Raw genomic sequence first — 22,602 nt, forward strand, 5'->3', positions numbered from 1 at the left:
TGACCAGACCTCAGGCACATTACATAGTCCGTAGCCACACCCACAGGTGAGGTATGGATCACATGGCTCAATACCTCATTGCAGGTCCTTTCAACACACCCAGCCATACACACACAGGCTTTACATTGGGCGTTCAGACACATGCCCCTGGGTGGGTTTGTAGGTGACTGGTCCCACCCATCTCACCAAGTCACCTGGAAGCTTCCCTGATACACAGTAACAAACCCTCAGAAGTATTATCTGCTGATCAACACACGTTCAAGCTTCCATCACAGGGCACCCATCCCGGTGATACATATCGGCCATTTATAATCCAGCCGCTCACCATTTTCCAATCACAACAAAGGGAATGCCTGCATGCATGTCCCGGGCAGCCCATACAGCTCCCCCTAGCTGTCACAGGGGTCACTGCATCACACCATAGATAAGAATGATGTAATGTGACGTCATCAGAATTTCTCACCTCTCCAGTAAGCCGGGAGAGGATCTCTAGGGCGAGGTGTAATATCCTCTCTGCCATCTTGTCTCTGTCCATATCCATCCTTGATCGGTAAATCAGGAAAGTTTTCTTATGTAGAAGATCTTCACTGAGAGGATCCGATATTGTAGAGACCTGAATGAGAAGATGAGCCGATGTAACATCATAAAAATCCTGTGTAATAATACAATTACTGGAGATAATAAGGGAAACATATGAGGAGATTTCTTATTTTACAGTATTTAGTTTCCTTCTTTACATCTAATAATAAAACCTATATATTTAGGCCACAGACAACAAGCAGTTTCTCCCTCGGAGTCGGCAGCTGAATACGTTTCTCATAGACTCATCTTCCATAACGCTAATTCTCGTCTCACGAGGACAGGAGAAATAACTACTTCATGACGAGGACGACATCTTCATCTTCTACTACGGCTCTAGAAACATATTTGGCCAGAGTCCGTCACTGACTCCATCCCCACCGGCCGTCTATATGAAGGTTTCCCGTCTTCCTCGCATTGTAATCTTCTATCACATTAGATCTCATGTCTGAGTCACACACAGAAGTTTGAGGATTTTTTAAAAGATTTTTTGTTTCCACAAACACCGAGGACAGAAATGATCTGATCCCAAAGTCTCCATGTACAGTGTTTTAAGGGGATTATTTCTGGCCTCAGGCTTTCCTATATTACAAGAAAAACACCAGAAAAAAAAAGCAGATTGAAAAATTTTTCTGAAGAAAATAGTCTCCAACAATTCTTGTAAAAAGAAAAAAAAACTAAAAAAGCAGAAGACACACTTTATTTTTTCACACAATAAACAATTTTTTTAAAAAAATTAACTCTTGTGCCCCAGAACACAGATGTACATCGCAGGGACGGCACAGGTGCGGCTGTAACAAAAACCCTGGAAGTTTAACCACTTGCTGCAAACATATCATCTAAGAAGGTGTGACAGAGTTCGGCTGAATGCCCTCTGCCCCCAAGTACTCGATTGTATGGGGCGGCCTAGTTACTACGATACTTACATGCCTAATAATGGTGATGTGATAAAGAAACTTGGCACTCAACTTTTGAAGATATGAGGTAATTTTAATGCAGTCAAAACTGTAGTACGGTATCCAGACGTTTTGGTCAAACAGTGACCTTCATCAGTGTAATAACAATGGAAACAAACAATGCAAACAAAATACCTTATATACTCGCGTATAAGCTGAGATTTTCAGCCCATTTTTTGGGGCTGAAAGTCCCCCTCTCGGCTTATACGCGAGTCATATACCGGGGGGGGGTCGGCCAGGGAGGGGGAGCGGGGGTGTCGGAGATCATACTCACCTCTCCTGGCATGTCTCTGCAGCCCCCCGTGCTTATTCCATCTTCTTGGCGCTGTTCTTCCTGCTTTCAGCGGTCACGTGGTACCGCTCATTACCCTCATGAATATGCACATATACATGAGAGTAATGAGCGGTACCACGTGACCGCAGAAAGCAGGAAGAACAGCGCCGAGAAGATGGAACAAGCACAGGGGGCTGCAGAGACATGCCAGGAGAGGCAAGTATGACGGGGGAGCCATATTCACCTGTCCCCCGTTCCACCGCTGCGCGTCGCTCTGCTGTCTTGCTTCCACTGGCAGTGACGTTCAGGTCAGAGGGCGCCATGACGTAGTTAACACGCGCCCTCTACCTGAACAGTCACTGCAGAGCCGGCAACGCTGATGAGCAGCAGCAGCGACGAGGTGAGTATATAGGTTTTTTTTTTAATTGAGCCAGCGGCAGCAGCATTATAAAGGGCCACTCATCACTGTGCAGCATTATAAGGGGCCACTCATCACTGTGCAGCATTATAAGGGGCCACTCATCACTGTGCAGCATTATAAGGGGCCACTCATCACTGTGCAGCATTATAAGGGACCACTCATCACTGTGCAGCATTATAAGGGGCCACTCATCGCTGTGCAGCATTATAAGGGGCCACTCATCGCTGTGCAGCATTATAAGGGGCCACTCATCGCTGTGCAGCATTTTAAGGGGCCACTCATCGCTGTGCAGCATTATAAGGGGCCACTCATCGCTGTGCAGCATTATAAGGGGCCACCCATCACTGTGCAGCATTATAAGGGGCCACCCATCACTGTGCAGCATTATAAGGGGCCACCCATCACTGTGCAGCATTATAAGGGGCCACCCATCACTGTGCAGCATTATAAGGGGCCACCCATCACTGTGCAGCATTATAAGGGGCCACCAATCACTGTGCAGCATTATAAGGGGCCACCAATCACTGTGCAGCATTATAAGGGGCCACCAATCACTGTGCAGCATTATAAGGGGCCACCAATCACTGTGCAGCATTATAAGGGGCCACTCATCACTGTTCAGCATTATTCGTATCTATTGTTATTTTTAAAATTTACCAGTAGCTTCGGCATTTTCCACTCTAGGCTTATACGTGAGTCAATAAGTTTTCCCAGCTTTTTGTGACAAAATTAGGGGGGGGGTCAGCTTATACACGGGTCGGCTTATACACGAGTATATACTGTACATAATGAAATCAAACATAATAAAATAAAACATAACAATAAAGAGAATAAGAAAAAATGTGTGATCTTGTAAGTCACATGGACAGTGGTAATCCCTCAAAACTTGAAACATCTCAATAATAGAGTGATAAACATAGAATAATACTCCATATTTATATCAGGAGAACACATGTTATTCTGGAGAGGAAGTAGTATAGTAAAGAAAAGAACCTACCTGACTGCTGTTTGGTGTGGTGTATTAATCAAGGGGAATGAGACACCGTGTCTTTGTATCCTGTTAAACAAATAAGGTGGTGTAAGTGGCAGATTGGTTTTATTAGGAGTGATTATTCTGAGACACCCACCTATGAGGTTATCACTGGCTTCGCAGAATTAGGTGACCATTTGGGTTTTTTGTAAAAAGGATGTGGTCTACGATAAAATAGGGAGAATTAATGATATGATCTCATTATATGTTAGGTAAGGAATATGACCATACCTTTACGTCAGAGAGGCACTGTATGCAGTGGGGTACCCGCCTTATTTCCTATGGTAAATTGTATCTGTAATGCACAGACAGAGTGAGTGTCCGATGTGGCCAAGACAGAGGTATGAGTGGAGGTTGATTGTATGATCTTAGAAAAAGTGTGTCTGTACCTTTAAGTCAGAGAGGCACTGTGTGCCATGGAGCATCCGCTGTGCTCCCTGTTACAAGTTGTATCTGTCACAAAATGATAAGGTAAGTAACTGACGTGTCCGCATTAAAGCTGTAGCGATGGTGTCAGAGGTACAGAACATACCGGTTTTAGTAGAGTGGAGGCTGGTGCGTGGTCTAACGCGGTATTTGCCGCTTGTTGTGGACGCATATGTATGTCAGGATGTGTCAGTTATATTGGTGAGGGGCGGGGATAACCCCCATGTGGTACCTATCGCGTAGGGAGGCTAAAACGGAAGTGAGGTAATCCAGAGGCGTCAGTGCATTCCAGTGGGCGGAAATGCTCAGTTAGTGCGTTGCAAGGGTATGGATTTGACCACATATGCGTTCCAGAGCCCAAGTTGGATGCATGCTACTTGTCAGAAAGTGAGACCGGAGTGGTTTTCCTTAGAGAAGGGTAAAAAAAAAAAAAAAACGGGTTACAGGCATGTTCTATTCGGTGGAGTTGTGGCAGTCGAACAGGAGACGTGGGAATATATGGAGATGGGGAAGTCTAGAAGGAAAAGGCCATGGAACAGGAGACTTTGTTCAATATAAGCGACTCTAAGAAGGAGGACATACAGAATTAGTAAATGCAATGAGCCAGATTCATCAAAAAGAGGTAACTCAGAAGAGGTAAACATCAATACATCCAAAGGTTGCAGGATTTGGGAATGTTTAGTTTGCAAAAGAGAAGGCTGAGAGGAGACTTAATAGCTGTCTACAAATATCTAAAGGGCTGTCGCATTGTAGAAGGATCAACTTTATTCTCATTTGCACAAGGAAAGACTAGAAGCAATGGGATGAAACTGAATGGGAGGAGACACAGATTAGATATTAGAAAAAACTTTTTGACAGTTAGAGTGATCAATGAGTGGAACAAGCTGCCACGAGAAGTGGTGAGTTCTCCTTCAATGGAAGTCTTCAAACAGAGGCTGGACAGACATCTGACTGGGATGATTTAGCGAATCCTGCTTTGAGCAGGGGGTTGGACCAGATGGCTCAGGAGGTCCCTTCCAACTCTACGATTCTATGATTCATACCTATAAGGTCATGACATAGGAATAAGAGTATGTATAGTGAATATACAATATAATGGGTACAGAAAAACATAATGGCAAATCATATAAAGGAAAGTAAATCATATTCCCTATTCAAACCCTTAGGAGAAAGTTTGTAGGAGATGGATCCAGAATGCCTCGTTTTATTTCAGGATACGTACATGATCACGCCCGTGTCTGGGGGGTACGTGCTCGATGACCTGAAATCTTAATTGTGAGACATTGTGCCTTGCAAAGATGAAATGATGTGGTAAGAGTAAAAGGAGATTTTTACACCCGATTGTGGACTTGTGTTTCGAAATTCTATCTTAGACAGGTTGTGTAGTTTCTCCTATATATAGTAGGCCGCATGGACATTTAATCAATTAAATCACAACATATGTGCCACAGGTAGAGAAATCTTTAATGGGGTATCTCTTCCCAGAGTATGGATGGTGAATGACATTACCTTTAAGAACATTGTTGCATTGATTGCATTGCAGGCACGGGAATGTGCCAGTTTTGGGGTTCTGGAGGAATCTTTGTGTCGGTCTACATCAAAGGAGACCAGAATGGCCTCCTTGGGTACTGAGCCCAAATCTTGGATAGTTTGGAGAGAGTCTCCGATGTCGAGTATGAATGAGGCAGTTTTTTGCATGAGTGGAGTGAGGATTTTCTCAAGAAAGATCGATAATGCAGAAGGTATGGATTCTGTGGAGGCCACTATGAGTCGATCTGGTGGGTGTTGCTGACTTTTGTATTTTTAGCAGAATATAGAAAACTGGTATAATGGGATGGTTTTTCGTGAGGTAGTCGCAGGTTTGTGAATCCAAGACACCAGGTCGGTGAATCTTGTTAATACCTCTGTAATCAGGCCCTCAATGTGGTGTGTAGGGTCCCTATGTAATTTTTGGTATGCTATGCTGTCCTTCAGCTGTCTGCAGACCTCCTGTAAATAATCCATTCAGTTCATGACCACTATGTCGCCCCCTTTGTTAGCCTCTTTGATGACAAGATCTTTATCATTTTTAATGACTCGAAGGCCTGTCGATCTGTGGGGGGTGAGATTAGATGGAAAATGCAATTTACCCATATCAATGTCATGTCTGAGTGTCTGAAAAGATTCATCAGCGAAGCTGATGAATGTTTCTAATGCATGAGAGTTTTATTCCGTAGGCCCAGACCAACAGCTGATAACAGGTTGGGGTTTTCTGTCCATTTGACCTGGGCCTATTTGCCCATGGATAGAATAGTACGACCGAGAGATAGGTTGCGCGGGCGATCGCCGCCGGGTGTCAGCTGTCACAGCTGACACTATGTCAGGAGTGGACACAGACCACTCCCGGCACTTTAACCCTCGAAATGCTGCGATCAAACACAGTTGCAGCATTCCGGGAGCAGGAAGAGGGCTGACATCCCCTCTACCTTTGGATCGGAGACCTCGCGGCGTAACGCGGGGTCCCGATTGCTGCCATGGTGACCGGATGTTGTCATAATGACATCCAGGTCATCAGAGCTAAGAAACTTCCTGGTCATGCGCGGTGCATGATAAGGAAGTCTCTCACTGTCAGTGCAGCGCTGACATATTCTATAGCATGCAGATGCTGTTTCATTTGCATGCTATAGAAGCGATCAGCCTGCAAAAAATTATTGTCCCATAGTGGGACAAAGTGTAAAAGTCAGAAAAAAAAGTTAAAAAATGTTTTTAAATAATTGTAAAAATATTTTAAAAAAAACCCAATATTTATTCTAGCACTAAATAAATATTTTAATGAAAAAAAAATCTAAACAATAAAAGTACACATACTTGGTATCGCCGCATCTGTAATAACCCAACATAAAACTGTCCCACTAGTTAACGCCTTTAGTGAACATCATAAAACAAGGCAAAAAACAATGCATTATCATCATACTACTGAAGAAAAAGTGGAATAACACGCGATCAAAAAGACGGATATAAATAAACATGGTACCGCTGAAAACATCATCTTGTCCCACAAAAAAACAAGCTGCCATACAGCTCCATCACCAGCAAATTAATAAAATGATAGCTTTCAGAATAAAGCGATGCAAAATAATTACTTTTTATATAAAATAGTTTTTATTGTATAAAAGCGCCAAAACATAAAAAAAGACATAAATGAGGTATCGCTGTCATCGTACTGACCCGAAGAATAAAACCGCTTTATCAATTTTACCACACGAGGAATGGTATAAACGCCCCACCCAAAAGAAATTCATGAAATGCTGGTTTTTGTTCATTCTGCCTCCCAAAAATCAAAATAGAAAATGATCAAAAAAAGTCATGTGTTTTAAAATGGTACCAATAAAAATGTCAACTCGTCCCGCAAAAAAACAAGACCTCACATGACTCTGTGGGCCAAAGTATGGAAAAATTATAGCTCTCAAAATGTGGTGATGCAAAAACTATTTTTTTGCAATAAAAATCTTCTTTTAGTGTGTGACAGCTGCCAAACATAAAAACCCGCTACAACGCCTCTTTCACACGTCCTGATATTTCCGGTACCGGAGATGTTAGTGTCCATGTGTGTAATACTTGCGGCACACGTGTGCCACATCAGTACCACAAGGACGGGTGCCACGAAAGAAGCATTACAGTAAGTGCTGTTCCCCGGTGCCGAGTGCTGAACATGGCTCTCATCATTCTCCCCTGCTCTGCCAGCGATCGGAACAAGCAGGGGAGAATGATGAAAGTTACATTTAAGTAATAAGAGACAGCAGGTGGCGGCTGATGGGACTATTAATCCCATCAGGCTACTGTTAATACCAGTAGGAGCGGAGGATGGGAGTATTCATCTGCTGCTCCTGTGCTGTAAATAAACACGGTAGATTAAAAAAAAAAAAATGGCATGGGTTCGCCCCTATTTTTGATAACCAGCCAGACAAAACTCACAACCCTCAGCTGTCAGCTTCAGCAAAGCTGGTTATCAAGAATAGAGGGGTCACCACGCTGTTTTTTTAAAAAATTATTTATGATGAGAGCCGTGTTCAGCACCCGGCTCCGGGGAACAGCATTTACTGTAACGCTTCTTCCCTGGTGACGATGCGAGTCACATGGATGACATCCATGTGTGTTATGCGTATGCACGTGTGCTGGATGTTTTGTGGCCCATGCTGACATTAAAAAATGGACATGTCAGCGTGTTTTGCCCACAGACACACAATCCGTGAAAACACACTGACATGTGAACAGACCCATTCACTTGAATAGCCAAATGGTGCTCCGTTCTTACCGAGTCTCTCCGCATGGCTAATTAGCACCATACAGCCACATATGAGGTATTGCCATGTTCAGTAGAAACTGTGGGACAAATTTTGTTGCTATTTTTACCCACTTCTTGGGTGAAAATGTAAAATCTTTGACTAAACCAAAATTTTGGTGGTAAAAATGTAGTTATTTTGCCCTCACTGCCCAATGGTATAAAATTCTGTGACACACCCATGGTGTCAATATGATCACTGCTCCCCTAGATGAATTGATTATAGTTCATAAAATGGGGTCACTTATGGGGGTTCTGCTGTTTTTTCACCTCATGGGCTTTCCCAGTGCGTCATGGCACCTGCAAACAATAACGGTAAAATCTGGTGCTCCTTCCCTTCTGAGCTCTGCCATGCGCCCAAACAGTGGTTTACCCCCACATATGGGGTATCAGCGTACTCAGGACAAATTACACAATAACATCTGGGGTTCAAGTTCTTCTGTTACCCTTGGGAAAATAAAAAATTGGGGGCAAAAATATCATTTTTTTGGAAAAAATATGATTTTTTATTTTTAAGGCTCTACATACGTTATAAACTTCTGTGAAGCACTTGGGGGCTCAAAGTGTTCATCACACATCTAGATAAGTTCCTTAGGGGGTCTAGTTTACAAAATGGTATCACTTGTGGGGGGCTTCCACTGTTTAGGCACATCAGGGGCTCTCCAAACGCGACATAGCGTAAGATCTTAATTCCAGCCAATTTTGCGTTGAAAAAGTAAAACAGCGCTCCTTCTCTTCCGAGCTCTGCCATGCGCCCAAACAGTGATTTACCCCCACATATGGGCTATCAGCATACTCAGGACATATATTGCACAATAACTTTTGGTGTCCAATTTCTCCTGTTACCCTTGGTAAAATAGAAAAAATTGGATCTGAAGTAACTTTTTGTGAATAAAAGTTAAATGTTCATTTTTTTCCAACATTCCAAAAATTCCTGTGAAACACCTGAATGGTTAATAAACATCTTGAATGTGGTTTTGAGCACCTTGAGGGGTGCAGTATTTAGAATGCTGTCACTTTTGGGTATTTTCTATTATACAGACCCCTCAAAGTGACATCAAATGTGATGTGGTCCCAAAAAAAAAAAAAAAATGATGTTGTAAGAATGATAAACCGCTGTTTTACTTTATAATTTTCTACCAATAAAAAAATGTTGGTTCTAAAATTGTGCTGATGTAAAGTTGACATGTAAGAAATATTATTTATTAAGTTTTTTGTGTGCCATATCTCTGTGATTTAAGGGCATAAAAATTCAAAGTTGGGAAATTGCAAAATTTTCAAAGTTTTCGCCAAATTTCCATTTTTTTCACAAATAAACGCAAGTTATATCAAAGAAATTTTAACACTATCATGAAGTACAATAAGTCACGAAAAAAAAAAACAATCTCAGAATCACGGGGATCCATGGAAGCGTTCCAGCGTACCTCATAAAGGGACAGTGGTCAGAATTGTAAAAATTGGCCCGGTCATTAACGTGCAAACCATCCTCGGGGGTAAAGGAGTTAAATATCTCTCTACCTGTGGCACATCTTTTGTGATTTTTTTCTTATTAAATGTCCATGTGGCCTACTATATATAGGAGAAACTACACAACCTGTCAAAGATGGAATTTCGAAACACAAGTCCACAACCAGGTGTAAAAATCTCCTTTTACCCTTACCACACCATTTCATCTCTGCAAGGCACAATGTCTCACATCTCACAATTAAGATTTCAGGTCATTGAGCATGTACCCCCCCCCAACAGAGGCGGGGTGATCACGTACGCATCCTGAAACAAAAGGAGGCATTCTGGATCCATGAGCTACAAACCCTTTCTCCTAAGGGTTTGAATAGGGAATATGATTTACTTTCCTTTATATGATTTGCCATTATGTTTTTTCTGTACCCATTATATTGTATATTCACTATACATACTCTTATTTCTATGTCCTGACCTTATAGGTATGGATGTATTGATGTTTACCCCTTCTGAGTTACCTCTTCTTTTTGATGAATCTGGCTCATTGCATTTACTAATTCTGTATGTCCTCCTTCTTACAGAGTCGCTTATATTGAACAAAATCTCCTGTTCCATTGCCTTTTCCCTCTGGATTTCCCCATCTCCATATTTTCCCACCTCTTCTACTCGACTGCCACACCTCCACGGAATAGAACATGCCTGTAACCTTTTTCAACCTTCTCTAAAAAAAAAAAACAAAAAAACAATTCCGGTCTCACTTTCCAAATTGGGCTCTGGAACGCATATGCGGCCGAATCCATACCCATTCAACGCACTAACTGAGCATTTCCGTCCATTGGAATGCACTGACGCTTCCGGATTACCTCACTTCCGTTTTAGCCTCCCTACGCGATAGGTACCACATGGAGGTGATCCCCACCCATCGCCATTATCACTGTCACATCCTGACATACATATGCGTCCACAACAAGCGGCGCATACCTCGTTATTCCACGCACCAGTCTCCACTCTACTAAAACCGGTATGTTCTGAACCTCTGACACCAGCGCTACAGCTATAATGCGGACACGTCAGTTACTTACCTTATCTTCACATCACAGATACAAGTGGTAACAGGGAGCATAATGGATGCGCCATGGCACACAGTGCCTCTCTGAATAAAAGGTACGGACACACTTTTTTAAAGCTCATACAATCAACCTCAACTCGTACCTCTGTCTTAGCCACATCGGTCACTCACTCATATATCATTACAGATAAAATTTACCATAGGAAATATGGCAGGTACCCACTGCATACAGTGCCTCTCTGACGTAAATGTATGGTCATATTCCTTACCTAACATATAATGAGATCATATCATGAATAGTGATGAGCGAGTATACTCGTTGCTCGGGTCTTCCGGAGCATGCTCAGGTGATCTCCAAGTATTTTGGGGTGCTCAGAGATTTAGTTTTCATCGCCTCAGCTGCATGATTTGCGGCTGCTGGCCAGCCTGAATACATGTGGAGATTCCCTAACAAACAGGCATTCCCCACATGTATTCAGCCTGTCCGGCAGCTGCAAATCATGCAGCTGAGACGACGAAAACTAAAACTCCGAGCACGCCAAAATACTCGGAGGACACCCGAAGCATGCTTGGGAAAACCCGAGCAACGAGTATACTTGTTCATCAATAATCATGAATTCTCTCTATTATATCGTAGACCATATCCCTTTTACAAAAAGACCAACCGGTCACCTAATTCTGCAAAGCCAGTGATAACCTCATAGGTGGGTGTCTCAGAATAATCACTCCTAATAAAACCAATCTGCCACTTACACCACCTTATTTTTTTAACAGGATGCAAAGAGACACGGGGTCTCATTCCCCTTGATTAATACACCGCACCAAACTGCAGTCGGGTAGGTTCTTTTCTTTACTATACTACTTCCTCTTCAGAATAACGTGTTCTCCAGATATAAATATGTAGTATTATTCTCTGTTTATCATTCTAGTATTGAGATGTTTTGAGGGATTACCACTTTCCGTGTGACTTCCAAGATCACATTTTTTCTTATGTTCTTTATTGTTATATTTTATTATGTTTGATTTCATTATTATTTCTTTGTTTCCATTGTTATTTGTTATGAGTTCATTTTCTTCTTCACCTTTGATGTCCGATGAACTCTCTCTGCTGGTGAAAGGAGGTAGTGAAATTGATTTGGATGGGAAAAACCTGTCATCTGAACAGGTGGAGTGTGATTGGACATCCGGAATCTCTGAGTGGATATAAGGCCGCCGACGCCCTGCTGGGTTGCTGGTGATACTCTCTGCTCTGAGCTCTGGCCTCCAGTTTAGTCCTGTCTACTAAAGCTAAGTTTTTGCTCTGCTTTTGTTCCATGAGATTTTGTCTGGTTTACTTAGTGTTTGTGTTCAGCCAGCCCTGGTTGGGACTGGCTGAACTCCATTTTTGTCTCTGATCAGTTGATCTCTTTGCTCTGTTTTCAGAATATACCTGAGTGCTGATATAGTGATTTTGAAGTCTAGTGACTTCAGGGCCTTTTCTATCAGACGTGTTGGACATTATTTTTGGCAGGGTTTTTGCGTGATTGCAGACAGTTGCTTTTCTTTCCTGTCCTATCTAGTTAGTGAGGGCGCCATCGTTTGCTCCGCCTGTCTTTCTGTCTGTGTTTGTGTTTTCATCTGTTTCTACCGTCAATACATGTTGGGGGCTATCTATTGCTTTGGGGTCTGCTCTGGGGCAGTTTAGATTTCCCCTTTCTTTAGGTTTATTTAGTTCTCCGGCTGTGAACGAGGTGTCTAGGACCACCGTAGGAACACCCCACGGCTACTGTTAGTTGCTGTGAATAGGATCAGGGGTCTGCAATCCGCTAGCTACCAACCTCTCTGGTTTTCTGGACTTAGCTTGTATTTTTGTTTTTCCCTCCTCCGGTGACTCATTCATAACAGTTATTACACTGATAAAGGTCACTGACCGAAACGTCTGGGTACTGTACTACAGTTTTGACTGCATTAAAATTACCTCATATCTTCAAAAGTTGAGTGCCAAGTTTCTTTATCACAGTATTTGTTTTGGGACCCTACTTGAGCACCATACCAGTAGTGCCACGTTACAACACGGCTTAATAATGGTGTCTGGGCCTGCAATGTATGAAGGTCTATTAGGCCGGGCCAGAGGCAGCATCCAATAAGTTACCCTTTAAAGCCCCCATACACATTAGAGTAAAGTTACATGAAAGCACTGATTTCGTGTGTGTGTGGAGGGGGGGGTTGGTCGACCATATAATGTATTTCGGGGCCTCCTGACAGATGATATCAGGGCAGAGAAGGATCTGGCATCCTGAATTTCAGAGGATAATCCGTTAGTTCTTCCTGTAGATAATCCTCCTCTAGAGGAGTCTGGAGGCGACTCTCTCATACAGACCACAGGAAAGCTGGAATATTTGTGTGTATGGGGGAGTCGGGAGAGATAGCCATCTGCCAAATGACCGTTCAGCCAATACTTATCTCATGTGTATAGAGCCGTTAGTATTACACTGACAGGCAGTGATGATACACGGCACTACAGTAGCACAGTGCACCACCGGAGCCATCAGAGGCTTGTATGTTGTATGATCGCACTGATCAGAGTTGTTTAAAAAAGGTTTAGCAAAAAAAAAAAAAAAATCACACTTAACAACCAGAAATATCCATCACTATAGGAAAAACAGAGTCACTGAACAATGTTAGTCACGTCACGTCCATAACAACTTTATTATACTATATTATCCTATACACAGTGGTGCAGATAGAAATCACAGGTCCGACAGCAATAGCTGGAAATGGGTCTCAACCTCAAGAGGAAAAAAAATAAACTAAAAAATATATTTGTAATGTCACCATGTGCCCCCATATATTAGTATTGTCACCTACAGGTGCTTCTCACAAAATTAGAATATCATCAAAAAGTGAATATATTTCAGTTCTTCAATACAAAAAGTGAAACTCATATTATATAGAGTCATTACAAACAGAGTGATCTATTTCAAGTGTTTATTTCTGGTAATGTAGATGATTATGGCTTACATCCAATGAAACCCCCAAAAGTCATTATCTTAGTAAATTAGAATAATTAACATAAAACACCTGCAAAGTCCCTTAGTCTGTTTCAGTAGGCTCCACAATCATGCGGAAGACTGCTGACTTGACAGATGTACAGAAGGCAGTCACTGACACACTCCACAAGGAGGGTAAGCCACAAAAGGCCATTGCTAAAGAAGCTGGCTGCTCATAGATTTCTGTATCCAACCATATTAATGGAAAATTATGTGGAAGGAAAAAGTGTGGCAGAAAATGGTGCACAAGCAACCGGGTAACCGCAGCCTTGAAAGGATTGTTAAGAAAAGGCCATTCAAAAATTTGGGGGAGATTCACAAGGAGTGGACTGCTGCTGGAGTCATTGCTTCAAGAGCAACCACACACAGACGTATCCAGGACATGGGCTACAAGTGTCGCATTCCTTGTGTCAAGCCCCTCATGACCAATAGACAAGGACAGAAGGGTCTTACCTGGGCCAAGGAGAAAAAGAACTGGACTGTTGCTCTGTGGTCCAAGGTGTTGCTTTCAGATTAAAGTACATTTTGCATTTCATTTGGAAATCAAGGTCCCAGAGTCTGGAGGAAGAGTGGAGAGGCCACAATCCAAGCTGCTTGAGGTCTAGTGTGAAGTTTTCACAGTCAGTGATGGTTTGGGGAGCCATGTCATCTGCTGGTGTAGGTCCTCTGTGTTTTATCAAGACCAAAGTCAGCGCAGTAGTCCACCAGGAAATTTTAAAGCACTTCATGTTTCCTTCTGTGGACAAGCTTTTTGAAGATGGAAATTTCCTTCTCTAGCGGGACTTGACACCCGTCCACACAGCAAAAAGTACCAATACCCGGTTTACAAACAAAAGTATCACTGTGTTTGATTGGGAGCAAACCCGCCTGACCATAACCCCATAGGGAATCTATGGAGTATTGTCAAGAGGAAGATGAGAGACACCAGACCCAATAATGCAGATGAGCTGAAGGCTGCTATCAAAGCAACCTGGGCTTCCATAACACCTCAACAGTGTCACAGACTGATCGCCTCCATGCCACGCCCAATTGATGCAGTAATTGTTGCAAAAGGAGCCCCGACCAAGTACTGAGTATTTACTGAATATACATTTCAGTAGGCCAACATTTTGGATTTTAAAATCATTTTTCAAGCTGGTGTTATAAAGTATTCTAATTTACTGAGATATTGACTTTTGGGTTTTCATTGGCTGTAAACCATAATCATCAACATTAACAGAAATAAACACTTGAAATAGATCACTCTGTTTGTAGTGACTCTATATAATATAGGAGTTTCACTTTTTGTATTGAAGAACTAAAATAAATTCACTTTTTGATGATATTCTAATTTTGTGAGAAGCACCTATACGCATCCATTGCTTCAGTCATGGAGAGTGAAAACCCAGAATATCCCCATTGAAGTTCCTGAATTCTGTGGGGTCTCCTGGATGTCACTGTAGGGGCTCACTATAAGGATAGGAGCTCCGATAATGTCATTCCAAGGATGTCTTCGAAGGATAATATCTGAAATAATGCCTGAAAGATAACTCCCTGCTATAGATGCTTCATTATTATTATGCTTCACTATTACTATCAATCTGACAATCGATCTGCTTCTTCCTCAGGTATGTGTCCTGCCTGCAATACCTTCATCACCCATCTCTCCTGAACCCCAATCAATCACCCCTGTATCTGTTTCCTATCAATGCTTTATCTGTCCTTTTAGATCTGACCATTTGCATTTGAGGTTTTTTTTTCTAAGTTCTAATTAATGGTCTCCTGTGTCTGCCAGTCTCCCTACTGCTCCTCCCTCCTTCTGATCACACTTGGCTTGTTTGATGTGCAATTGACTTCTTATAAATTCAGACTGAGAGGTCTGTCTGACCTAGGCCTGGCTGTCATTCCAAGGATGTCTTCGAAGGATAATTGTCTTCGAAGGATAATATCTGAAATAATGCCTGAAATGAGCCTGAAGTGACCAGAAGGTACGACTAACCACTGCGTTTAGATGTACTAAATTTCTTTTGCCTTCTAAATTACTCTCACCATGCTGACATACGCTCTTACAGTTTTGGCTCCTTTAACCCTCACTCTCCTTCGCTATCCGCAAACCCCAGCACCCGCTAACCAAATAATAATCTCTCCTTCCCTCTTTCTTCCCCACCTGACCTCCTCTGCTGACCTGCTCCTCAACTTCAGAGCTCTCCTAATGAAATACAAAACAAGCCTCCCACTCTCCATCTCCCACATGCTCTCCCTCTCTCTGCTTCTCCTCACTGCTGGCGACATATCTCCCAACCCTGGACCCCCACAGCTCATACCTTCCATTACTACCCCCTTCTATCGTTCCCAAACCAACACAAACACCAGAAATTTTTCCCCAACTCAAATCCGTGCCCTTGACTACCACCACCCTGCTCCCACTCTCTGGATCACTCTGGAATGGTCGCTCCGTCGGCAATAAACTCCATGTGATTCACAACCTCTTTACCTCTCGCAACTTTTCCTTCCTTGGCCTCACCGAAACATGGCTGACACCCTCCGACACCGCCTCCACTGGCTGCGCTATGTTACGGCGGCCTCCACTTCACCCACACTCCTCGCCCTGGCAACAAACATGGCGGAGGAGTGGGACTTCTACTTTCTTCCAACTGCACCTTCAACCCAATCCCATCTCTTCCCTCCCTTGTCCTCCCCTCTTTTGAAGTCCACTCCGTCCGCATCTATTCTCCCTCCAAGTGGCGATTATATACCAATCTCCGGGCCCAACCACTGCCTTCATCGACCAATTCTCTACCTGGCTCCTTCACTTTCTCTCTGCTGACATTCCCACCATCATCATGGGTGACTTCAACATCCCCACTGACACCCACCAGTCGGCAGCCTCCAAACTCCTGTCCCTTACTTCATCCTTTGGACTTACTCAGTGGTCCTCCTCAGCCACCCACACAGATGGACATACACTAGACCTGGTCTTCACCCGCCTCTGCTCTCTAGCTAACTTCACCACCTCCCCTCTCCCTCTATCTGACCACCATCTACTCACTTTCTTATCCCTGTCCTCCTCACCTGTCACCCATGTCCAGCAGCAAGCGCACCCCTGCAGAAACCTCGCACATCTAGACACTCGCTCACTCTCTGACTCTATTCTACCACTAAGAGTCAGTGATAAGCGGTCATAGAGGAGCGCTTAGGAAGCAACCCAGGGGCAGACAAAAATGTCAGGTCTCCACCGCAGCTCCAGCCGAAAACCTCCAATGGAGGATAGGAGCAATGAGAAAATGGAAACGGTCTTAGGAGCGCAGGAAAGAGGGAAGTTTCCACCTGATGAAGACGGATCCTCCGTCGAAATGCGGTGTGGTTTAACCACATCTCTTGTCTGAGTCTCTTTCCTGCGCTCCTAAGACCGTTTCCATTTTCTCATCTATTCTACCACTGTCCTCCATAGCTTCACTCCACGACACTAGTTTCTACAATGCCACTCTTGCATCAGCCATCGACTCAGTCGCCCCTGTCATGCATAACAGAGTGCGACGAATCAATAGACAACCCTGGCACAACAACACCACTAAAAAGCTTCGGCAAGCATCCATAATTGCAGAATGGCGCTGGAAGAAAACGCATTCGCAAGACGACTTCACTGCACTCAAACAAGCAACACTTGCATTCAAATCAGCTCTCACCTCTGCTAAACAGGCCTTCTTTACATCCCTTGTATCTTCCTTATCCCACAACCCCAAACAGTTGTTCAATACTTTTAACTCCCTCCTCCGCCCACCACTGACCCCTCTGACTTCCCTAATCTCTGCCGAGGACTTTGCCGCACACTTCAAAAACAAAATAGACCAAACACGGCAAGTCTTTATTGCCCAACCACCACAACCCCTTTGTATACCAGACCAATGCCCAAACACCATAACCTCCTTATCTAACATCACTGAAGGGGAGCTGCTCATCTTCTCTCCAAATCACACCTCACCACTTGTGCACTTGACCCTATCCCATCCCACCTCCTCCCCAACATCACCACCACTCATCTCATCCTTAACCCACCTCTTCAACCTATCACTAACTTCTGGTACCTTCCCTTCTGCTTTCAAACATGCCACGATCACGCCTATCCTTAAAAAGCCAAACCTCGATCCAACAGCCACGTCCAGCTATCGCCCAATATCGCTGCTTCCAATCGCTTCTAAACTCCTGGAGCAGCATGTCCACACTGAACTTTCCTCCCACCTCTCATCTAATTTGCTCTTTGACAATCTACAATCTGGCTTCCACCCCCATCATTCCACTGAGACAGCCCTGACCAAAATTACCAACGACCTACATACAGCCAAAGCTAACGGACAATACTCTATACTCCTCCTTCTGAGACCTGTCATCTACTTTTGACACAGTTGACCACTGCCTCCTACTACAGATCCTCTCCTTTGGCATCAAAGACCTTGCCCTATCCTGGATCTCCTCATACCTTTCCAACCGCACATTCAGCGTCTCCCACACTACCTCCTCATCCCACCCTCTCTCTGTTGGGAGTCCCCAAGGCTCTGTTCTAGGACCCCTACTATTCTCAATCTATACACTTGGCCTGGGGCAACTCATAAAGTCCCATGGATTCCAGTACCACCTTTATGCCGATGATACTCAGATCTACCTCTCTGGCCCAGACATCACCTCTCTGCTCTCCAGAATCCCAGAGTGTCTATCAGCCATATCCTCCTTCTTCTCCACTCGCTTCCTCAAACTCAATGTGGACAAATCTGAACTGATCATCTTTCCCCCATCTCACAGATCTTCCTTACCCGACCTATCTATAACAATTGACAACATCACGCTTTCCCCCGTACCGGAGGTCCGCTGCCTCGGAGTAACCCTTGACTCTGCCCTGTCCTTCAAACCGCACATCCAAGCTCTCTCCACCTCCTGTCACCTCCAACTCAAAAATATTTCCAGAATCCGTCCCTTCCTCAACCCTCTATCTACTAAAATGCTTGTGCATGCCCTCATCATCTCCCGCCTCGACTATTGCAACATCCTTTTCTGTGGCCTCTCTGCGAACACCCTTGCACCTCTCCAGTCCATCCTCAATTCTGCCACCCGACTAATTAATCTCTCTCCTCGCTACTCCTCCGCCTCTCCCCTCTGAAAATCTCTTCACTGGCTCCCACTCACTCAGCGTATCCAGTTCAAATTACTAATACTGACCTACAAGGCCATCTACAACCTGTCTCCTTCATACATCTCTGAACTAATCTCCCGATACCTTCCCTCACGTAATCTCCGGTCCTCCCAAGACCTCCTTCTCTCCTCCACACTTATTCGCTCCTCACCCAACCGTCTCCAAGACTTCTCCCGAATAGCCCCAATCCTCTGGAATTCTTTGCCCCAACACATCCGGCTATCAACCACACTCGGATCCTTCAGACGGAAACTGAAAACCCACCTCTTCAGGAAAGCATACAGCCTGCAATGATCCCCGCTGCCTCCTCACCACTACTGGAGCTACAGCCTTACCATCACTGGAGCTGCTGCAACCCCCCAACCTACTGTCTCCTTCCCCACCATCCTGCATGTAAGCCCGAAAGGGCAGGGTCCTCTCCCCTCTGTATCAGTCTGTGATTGTTAGTTTGTTTGCTGTAAATGATATCTGTAATTTGTATGTAACCCCTTCTCATGTACAGCACCATGGAATCAATGGTGCTATATAAATAATAATAATGTTACTGAGGAACCTTCACCACAAATTGTGTAACGGCGCAAGGTCGTGTGTCCGAGTCTCAGCCCAATGTTATTGGGGCCACTATTCTTATGGGAAACTAAGGGGGAAATGTTTCCATCCCGCGTCTCCCCCCTCGTTACCCAGCGACACGTCCCCCATTATAGGCGTCTGCAGCCCCCAATCCGACCTGTATTTACTATGAGCAGAAACAAAGCACAAAGTCAATCACCGACAGGAGTCTGGGGGCAGATGTCACACAGGGAACTATATGCTGCTTGTTCTAGGGCAGTGACCCCAAAATCTCCATATATGAGGGGAAACGCTGCTTACCGGAAAGCTCCAATAGACCACGGTGTGTAACCAGTGCGACCCCTCTGTCCACAGCTGTTACCTCACTGTTCACTCCACACAGGGAACCCAAAAGAGTCTCCTCAGTGCTGAAGGGGTTAATGTCCCACGCGCCCAGTAATGGTGAATCTCCAGCACCGACCTCCACCCGCAGAGCCGCACTCCACATATATGGCTGCTCTGTGCGCACAGGACCTGTGATGAGGTCACAGGAGGGGAGGAGTCAGGGGTCACATGATCAGGGGCCTCAGTGTATGCAGGACTCTGCTGTGCTGGTTGTCATGGTGCTGGATGAGGGGAAGTTTCTGTGTGGGGTCAGGAGGGGTTTACAGGGTGGATGTAGCAGAGCCGCGTGTGTTCGAGGTGTACGGAGCGGAGCCGTGTGTGTACGGAGCGGAGCCGTGTGTGTACGGAGCGGAGCCGTGTGTGTACGGAGCGGAGCCGTGTGTGTACGAGGTTTACGGAGCGGAGCCGTGTGTGTACGAGGTGTACGGAGCGGAGCCGTGTGTGTACGAGGTGTACGGAGCGGAGCCGTGTGTGTACGAGGTGTACGGAGCGGAGCCGTGTGTGTACGAGGTGTACGGAGCGGAGCCGTGTGTGTGCGAGGTGTACGGAGCGGAGCCGTGTGTGTACGAGGTGTACGGAGCGGAGCCGTGTGTGTACGAGGTGTACGGAGCGGAGCAGTGTGTGTACGAGGTGTACGGAGAGGAGCCGTGTGTGTACGAAGTGTACGGAGCGGAGCAGTGTGTGTACGAGGTGTACGGAGCGGAGCCGTGTGTGTACGAGGTGTACGGAGCAGAGCAGTGTGTGTACGAGGTGTACGGAGCGGAGCCGTGTGTGTACGAGGTGTACGGAGCGGAGCCGTGTGTGTACGAGGTGTACGGAGCGGAGCAGTGTGTGTACGAGGTGTACGGAGAGGAGCCGTGTGTGTACGAAGTGTACGGAGCGGAGCAGTGTGTGTACGAGGTGTACGGAGCGGAGCCGTGTGTGTACGAGGTGTACGGAGCGGAGCCGTGTGTGTACGAGGTGTACGGAGCGGAGCAGTGTGTGTACGAGGTGTACGGAGAGGAGCCGTGTGTGTACGAAGTGTACGGAGCGGAGCAGTGTGTGTACGAGGTGTACGGAGCGGAGCCGTGTGTGTACGAGGTGTACGGAGCGGAGCCGTGTGTGTACGAGGTGTACGGAGCGGAGCCGTGTGTGTACGAGGTGTACGGAGCGGAGCCGTGTGTGTACGAGGTGTACGGAGCGGAGCCGTGTGTGTGCGAGGTGTACGGAGCGGAGCCGTGTGTGTACGAGGTGTACGGAGCGGAGTCGTGTGTGTACGAGGTGTACGGAGCGGAGCAGTGTGTGTACGAGGTGTACGGAGAGGAGCCGTGTGTGTACGAAGTGTACGGAGCGGAGCAGTGTGTGTACGAGGTGTACGGAGCGGAGCCGTGTGTGTACGAGGTGTACGGAGCGGAGCCGTGTGTGTACGAGGTGTACGGAGCGGAGCCGTGTGTGTGCGAGGTGTACGGAGCGGAGCCGTGTGTGTACGAGGTGTACGGAGCGGAGCCGTGTGTGTACGAGGTGTACGGAGCGGAGCAGTGTGTGTACGAGGTGTACGGAGAGGAGCCGTGTGTGTACGAAGTGTACGGAGCGGAGCAGTGTGTGTACGAGGTGTACGGAGCGGAGCCGTGTGTGTACGAGGTGTACGGAGCAGAGCAGTGTGTGTACGAGGTGTACGGAGCGGAGCCGTGTGTGTACGAGGTGTACGGAGCGGAGCCGTGTGTGTACGAGGTGTACGGAGCGGAGCAGTGTGTGTACGAGGTGTACGGAGAGGAGCCGTGTGTGTACGAAGTGTACGGAGCGGAGCAGTGTGTGTACGAGGTGTACGGAGCGGAGCCGTGTGTGTACGAGGTGTACGGAGCGGAGCCGTGTGTGTACGAGGTGTACGGAGCGGAGCAGTGTGTGTACGAGGTGTACGGAGAGGAGCCGTGTGTGTACGAAGTGTACGGAGCGGAGCAGTGTGTGTACGAGGTGTACGGAGCGGAGCCGTGTGTGTACGAGGTGTACGGAGAGGAGCTGTGTGTGTGCGAGGTGTACGGAGGGGAGCCGCGTGTGTACAAGGTGTACGGAGCAGAGCCGTGTGTGTACGAGGTGTACGGAGAGGAGCTGTGTGTGTTTAAGGGGGTGGCATTGCTATGGACAGTAGAGACAAGCTGCCCTGTTGTGAGTTCATTCTCCCCTTCGTCACTGAGGTCTGGTGAACTCCCTATTCTGGTAAAGGAAGGTAATGAGCCTGATTATCAGGCACCTGATCCTAATAATAATAAATAATAATAAATTTTATTTTTATAGCGCCGACATATTCCGCAGCACTTTACATTTCAGAGGGGATTTGTACAGACAATAGACATTACAGCATAACAATAATCACCTACAGTAGATTATAACAAATAACAAGAGGAATGAGGGCCCTGCTCGCAAGCTTACAGTCTATGAGGAAAGAGGTAGACACGAAAGGTGGGTGGTAACAGTTGCCCTGATTGTATGGACCAGCCATAATGTTAAGTGTGTAACAGTACAGACACAGAGGGCTAATGGATGCATAAAGCATGTGGGAACATGATGCTGGGAACCTGGTTATGGTAAAACTTTTGGCTCTGCCACACAGGGATAGGTTAGGTTAATGTGTTGAGGCGATAGGCCAGTCTGAATAAATGCGTTTTCAGGACACGCTTAAAATTGTGGGGATTGGGGACTAATCGTATTGACCTGGGAAGTGCATTCCAAAGAATTGGCGCGGCACGTGTAAAGTCTTGGAGACGGGAGTGGGAGGTTCTGACTATTGAGGATACTAACCTCAGGTCATCAGCAGAACGGAGGGCACGGGTAGGGTGGTATACTGAAACAAGGGAGGAGATGTAGGGTGGTGCTGAGCCATGGAGGGCTTTGTGGGTGAGGGTAATAAGTTTATACTGAATTCTGGAGTGGATGGGTAGCCA

At 45.6% G+C, this 22,602-nt stretch overlaps 1 protein-coding gene across 5 annotated transcripts in view; it reads right to left on the reverse strand.

Annotated features, from left to right (window-relative positions):
• LOC141055897 (uncharacterized) overlaps positions 1-19,814 on the reverse strand; it is a 60,585-nt gene extending 40,771 nt beyond the window's left edge. For 2 of the 5 annotated variants that reach the window (XM_073552607.1, XM_073552606.1), the window contains exons 1-2: positions 19,662-19,814; positions 464-613 (exon numbers count right to left, since the gene is read on the reverse strand). In XM_073552607.1, the coding sequence (XP_073408708.1) occupies positions 464-613; positions 19,662-19,787 (276 nt within the window). In that variant the 5' untranslated portion in view covers positions 19,788-19,814. Of the gene's footprint in view, positions 1-463; positions 614-3,227; positions 3,288-19,600 lie in introns of all 5 variants that reach the window. The other 3 variants (XM_073552610.1, XM_073552609.1, XM_073552608.1) reach the window with 3 other exon arrangements.
• Positions 19,815-22,602: the final 2,788 nt, after the last annotated feature.

This window comes from Dendrobates tinctorius, unplaced genomic scaffold (genome assembly GCF_039654945.1).
Source record: "Dendrobates tinctorius isolate UK_male_01 unplaced genomic scaffold, ASM3965494v1 ptg000192l, whole genome shotgun sequence".
NCBI lineage: Eukaryota > Metazoa > Chordata > Amphibia > Anura > Dendrobatidae > Dendrobates > Dendrobates tinctorius.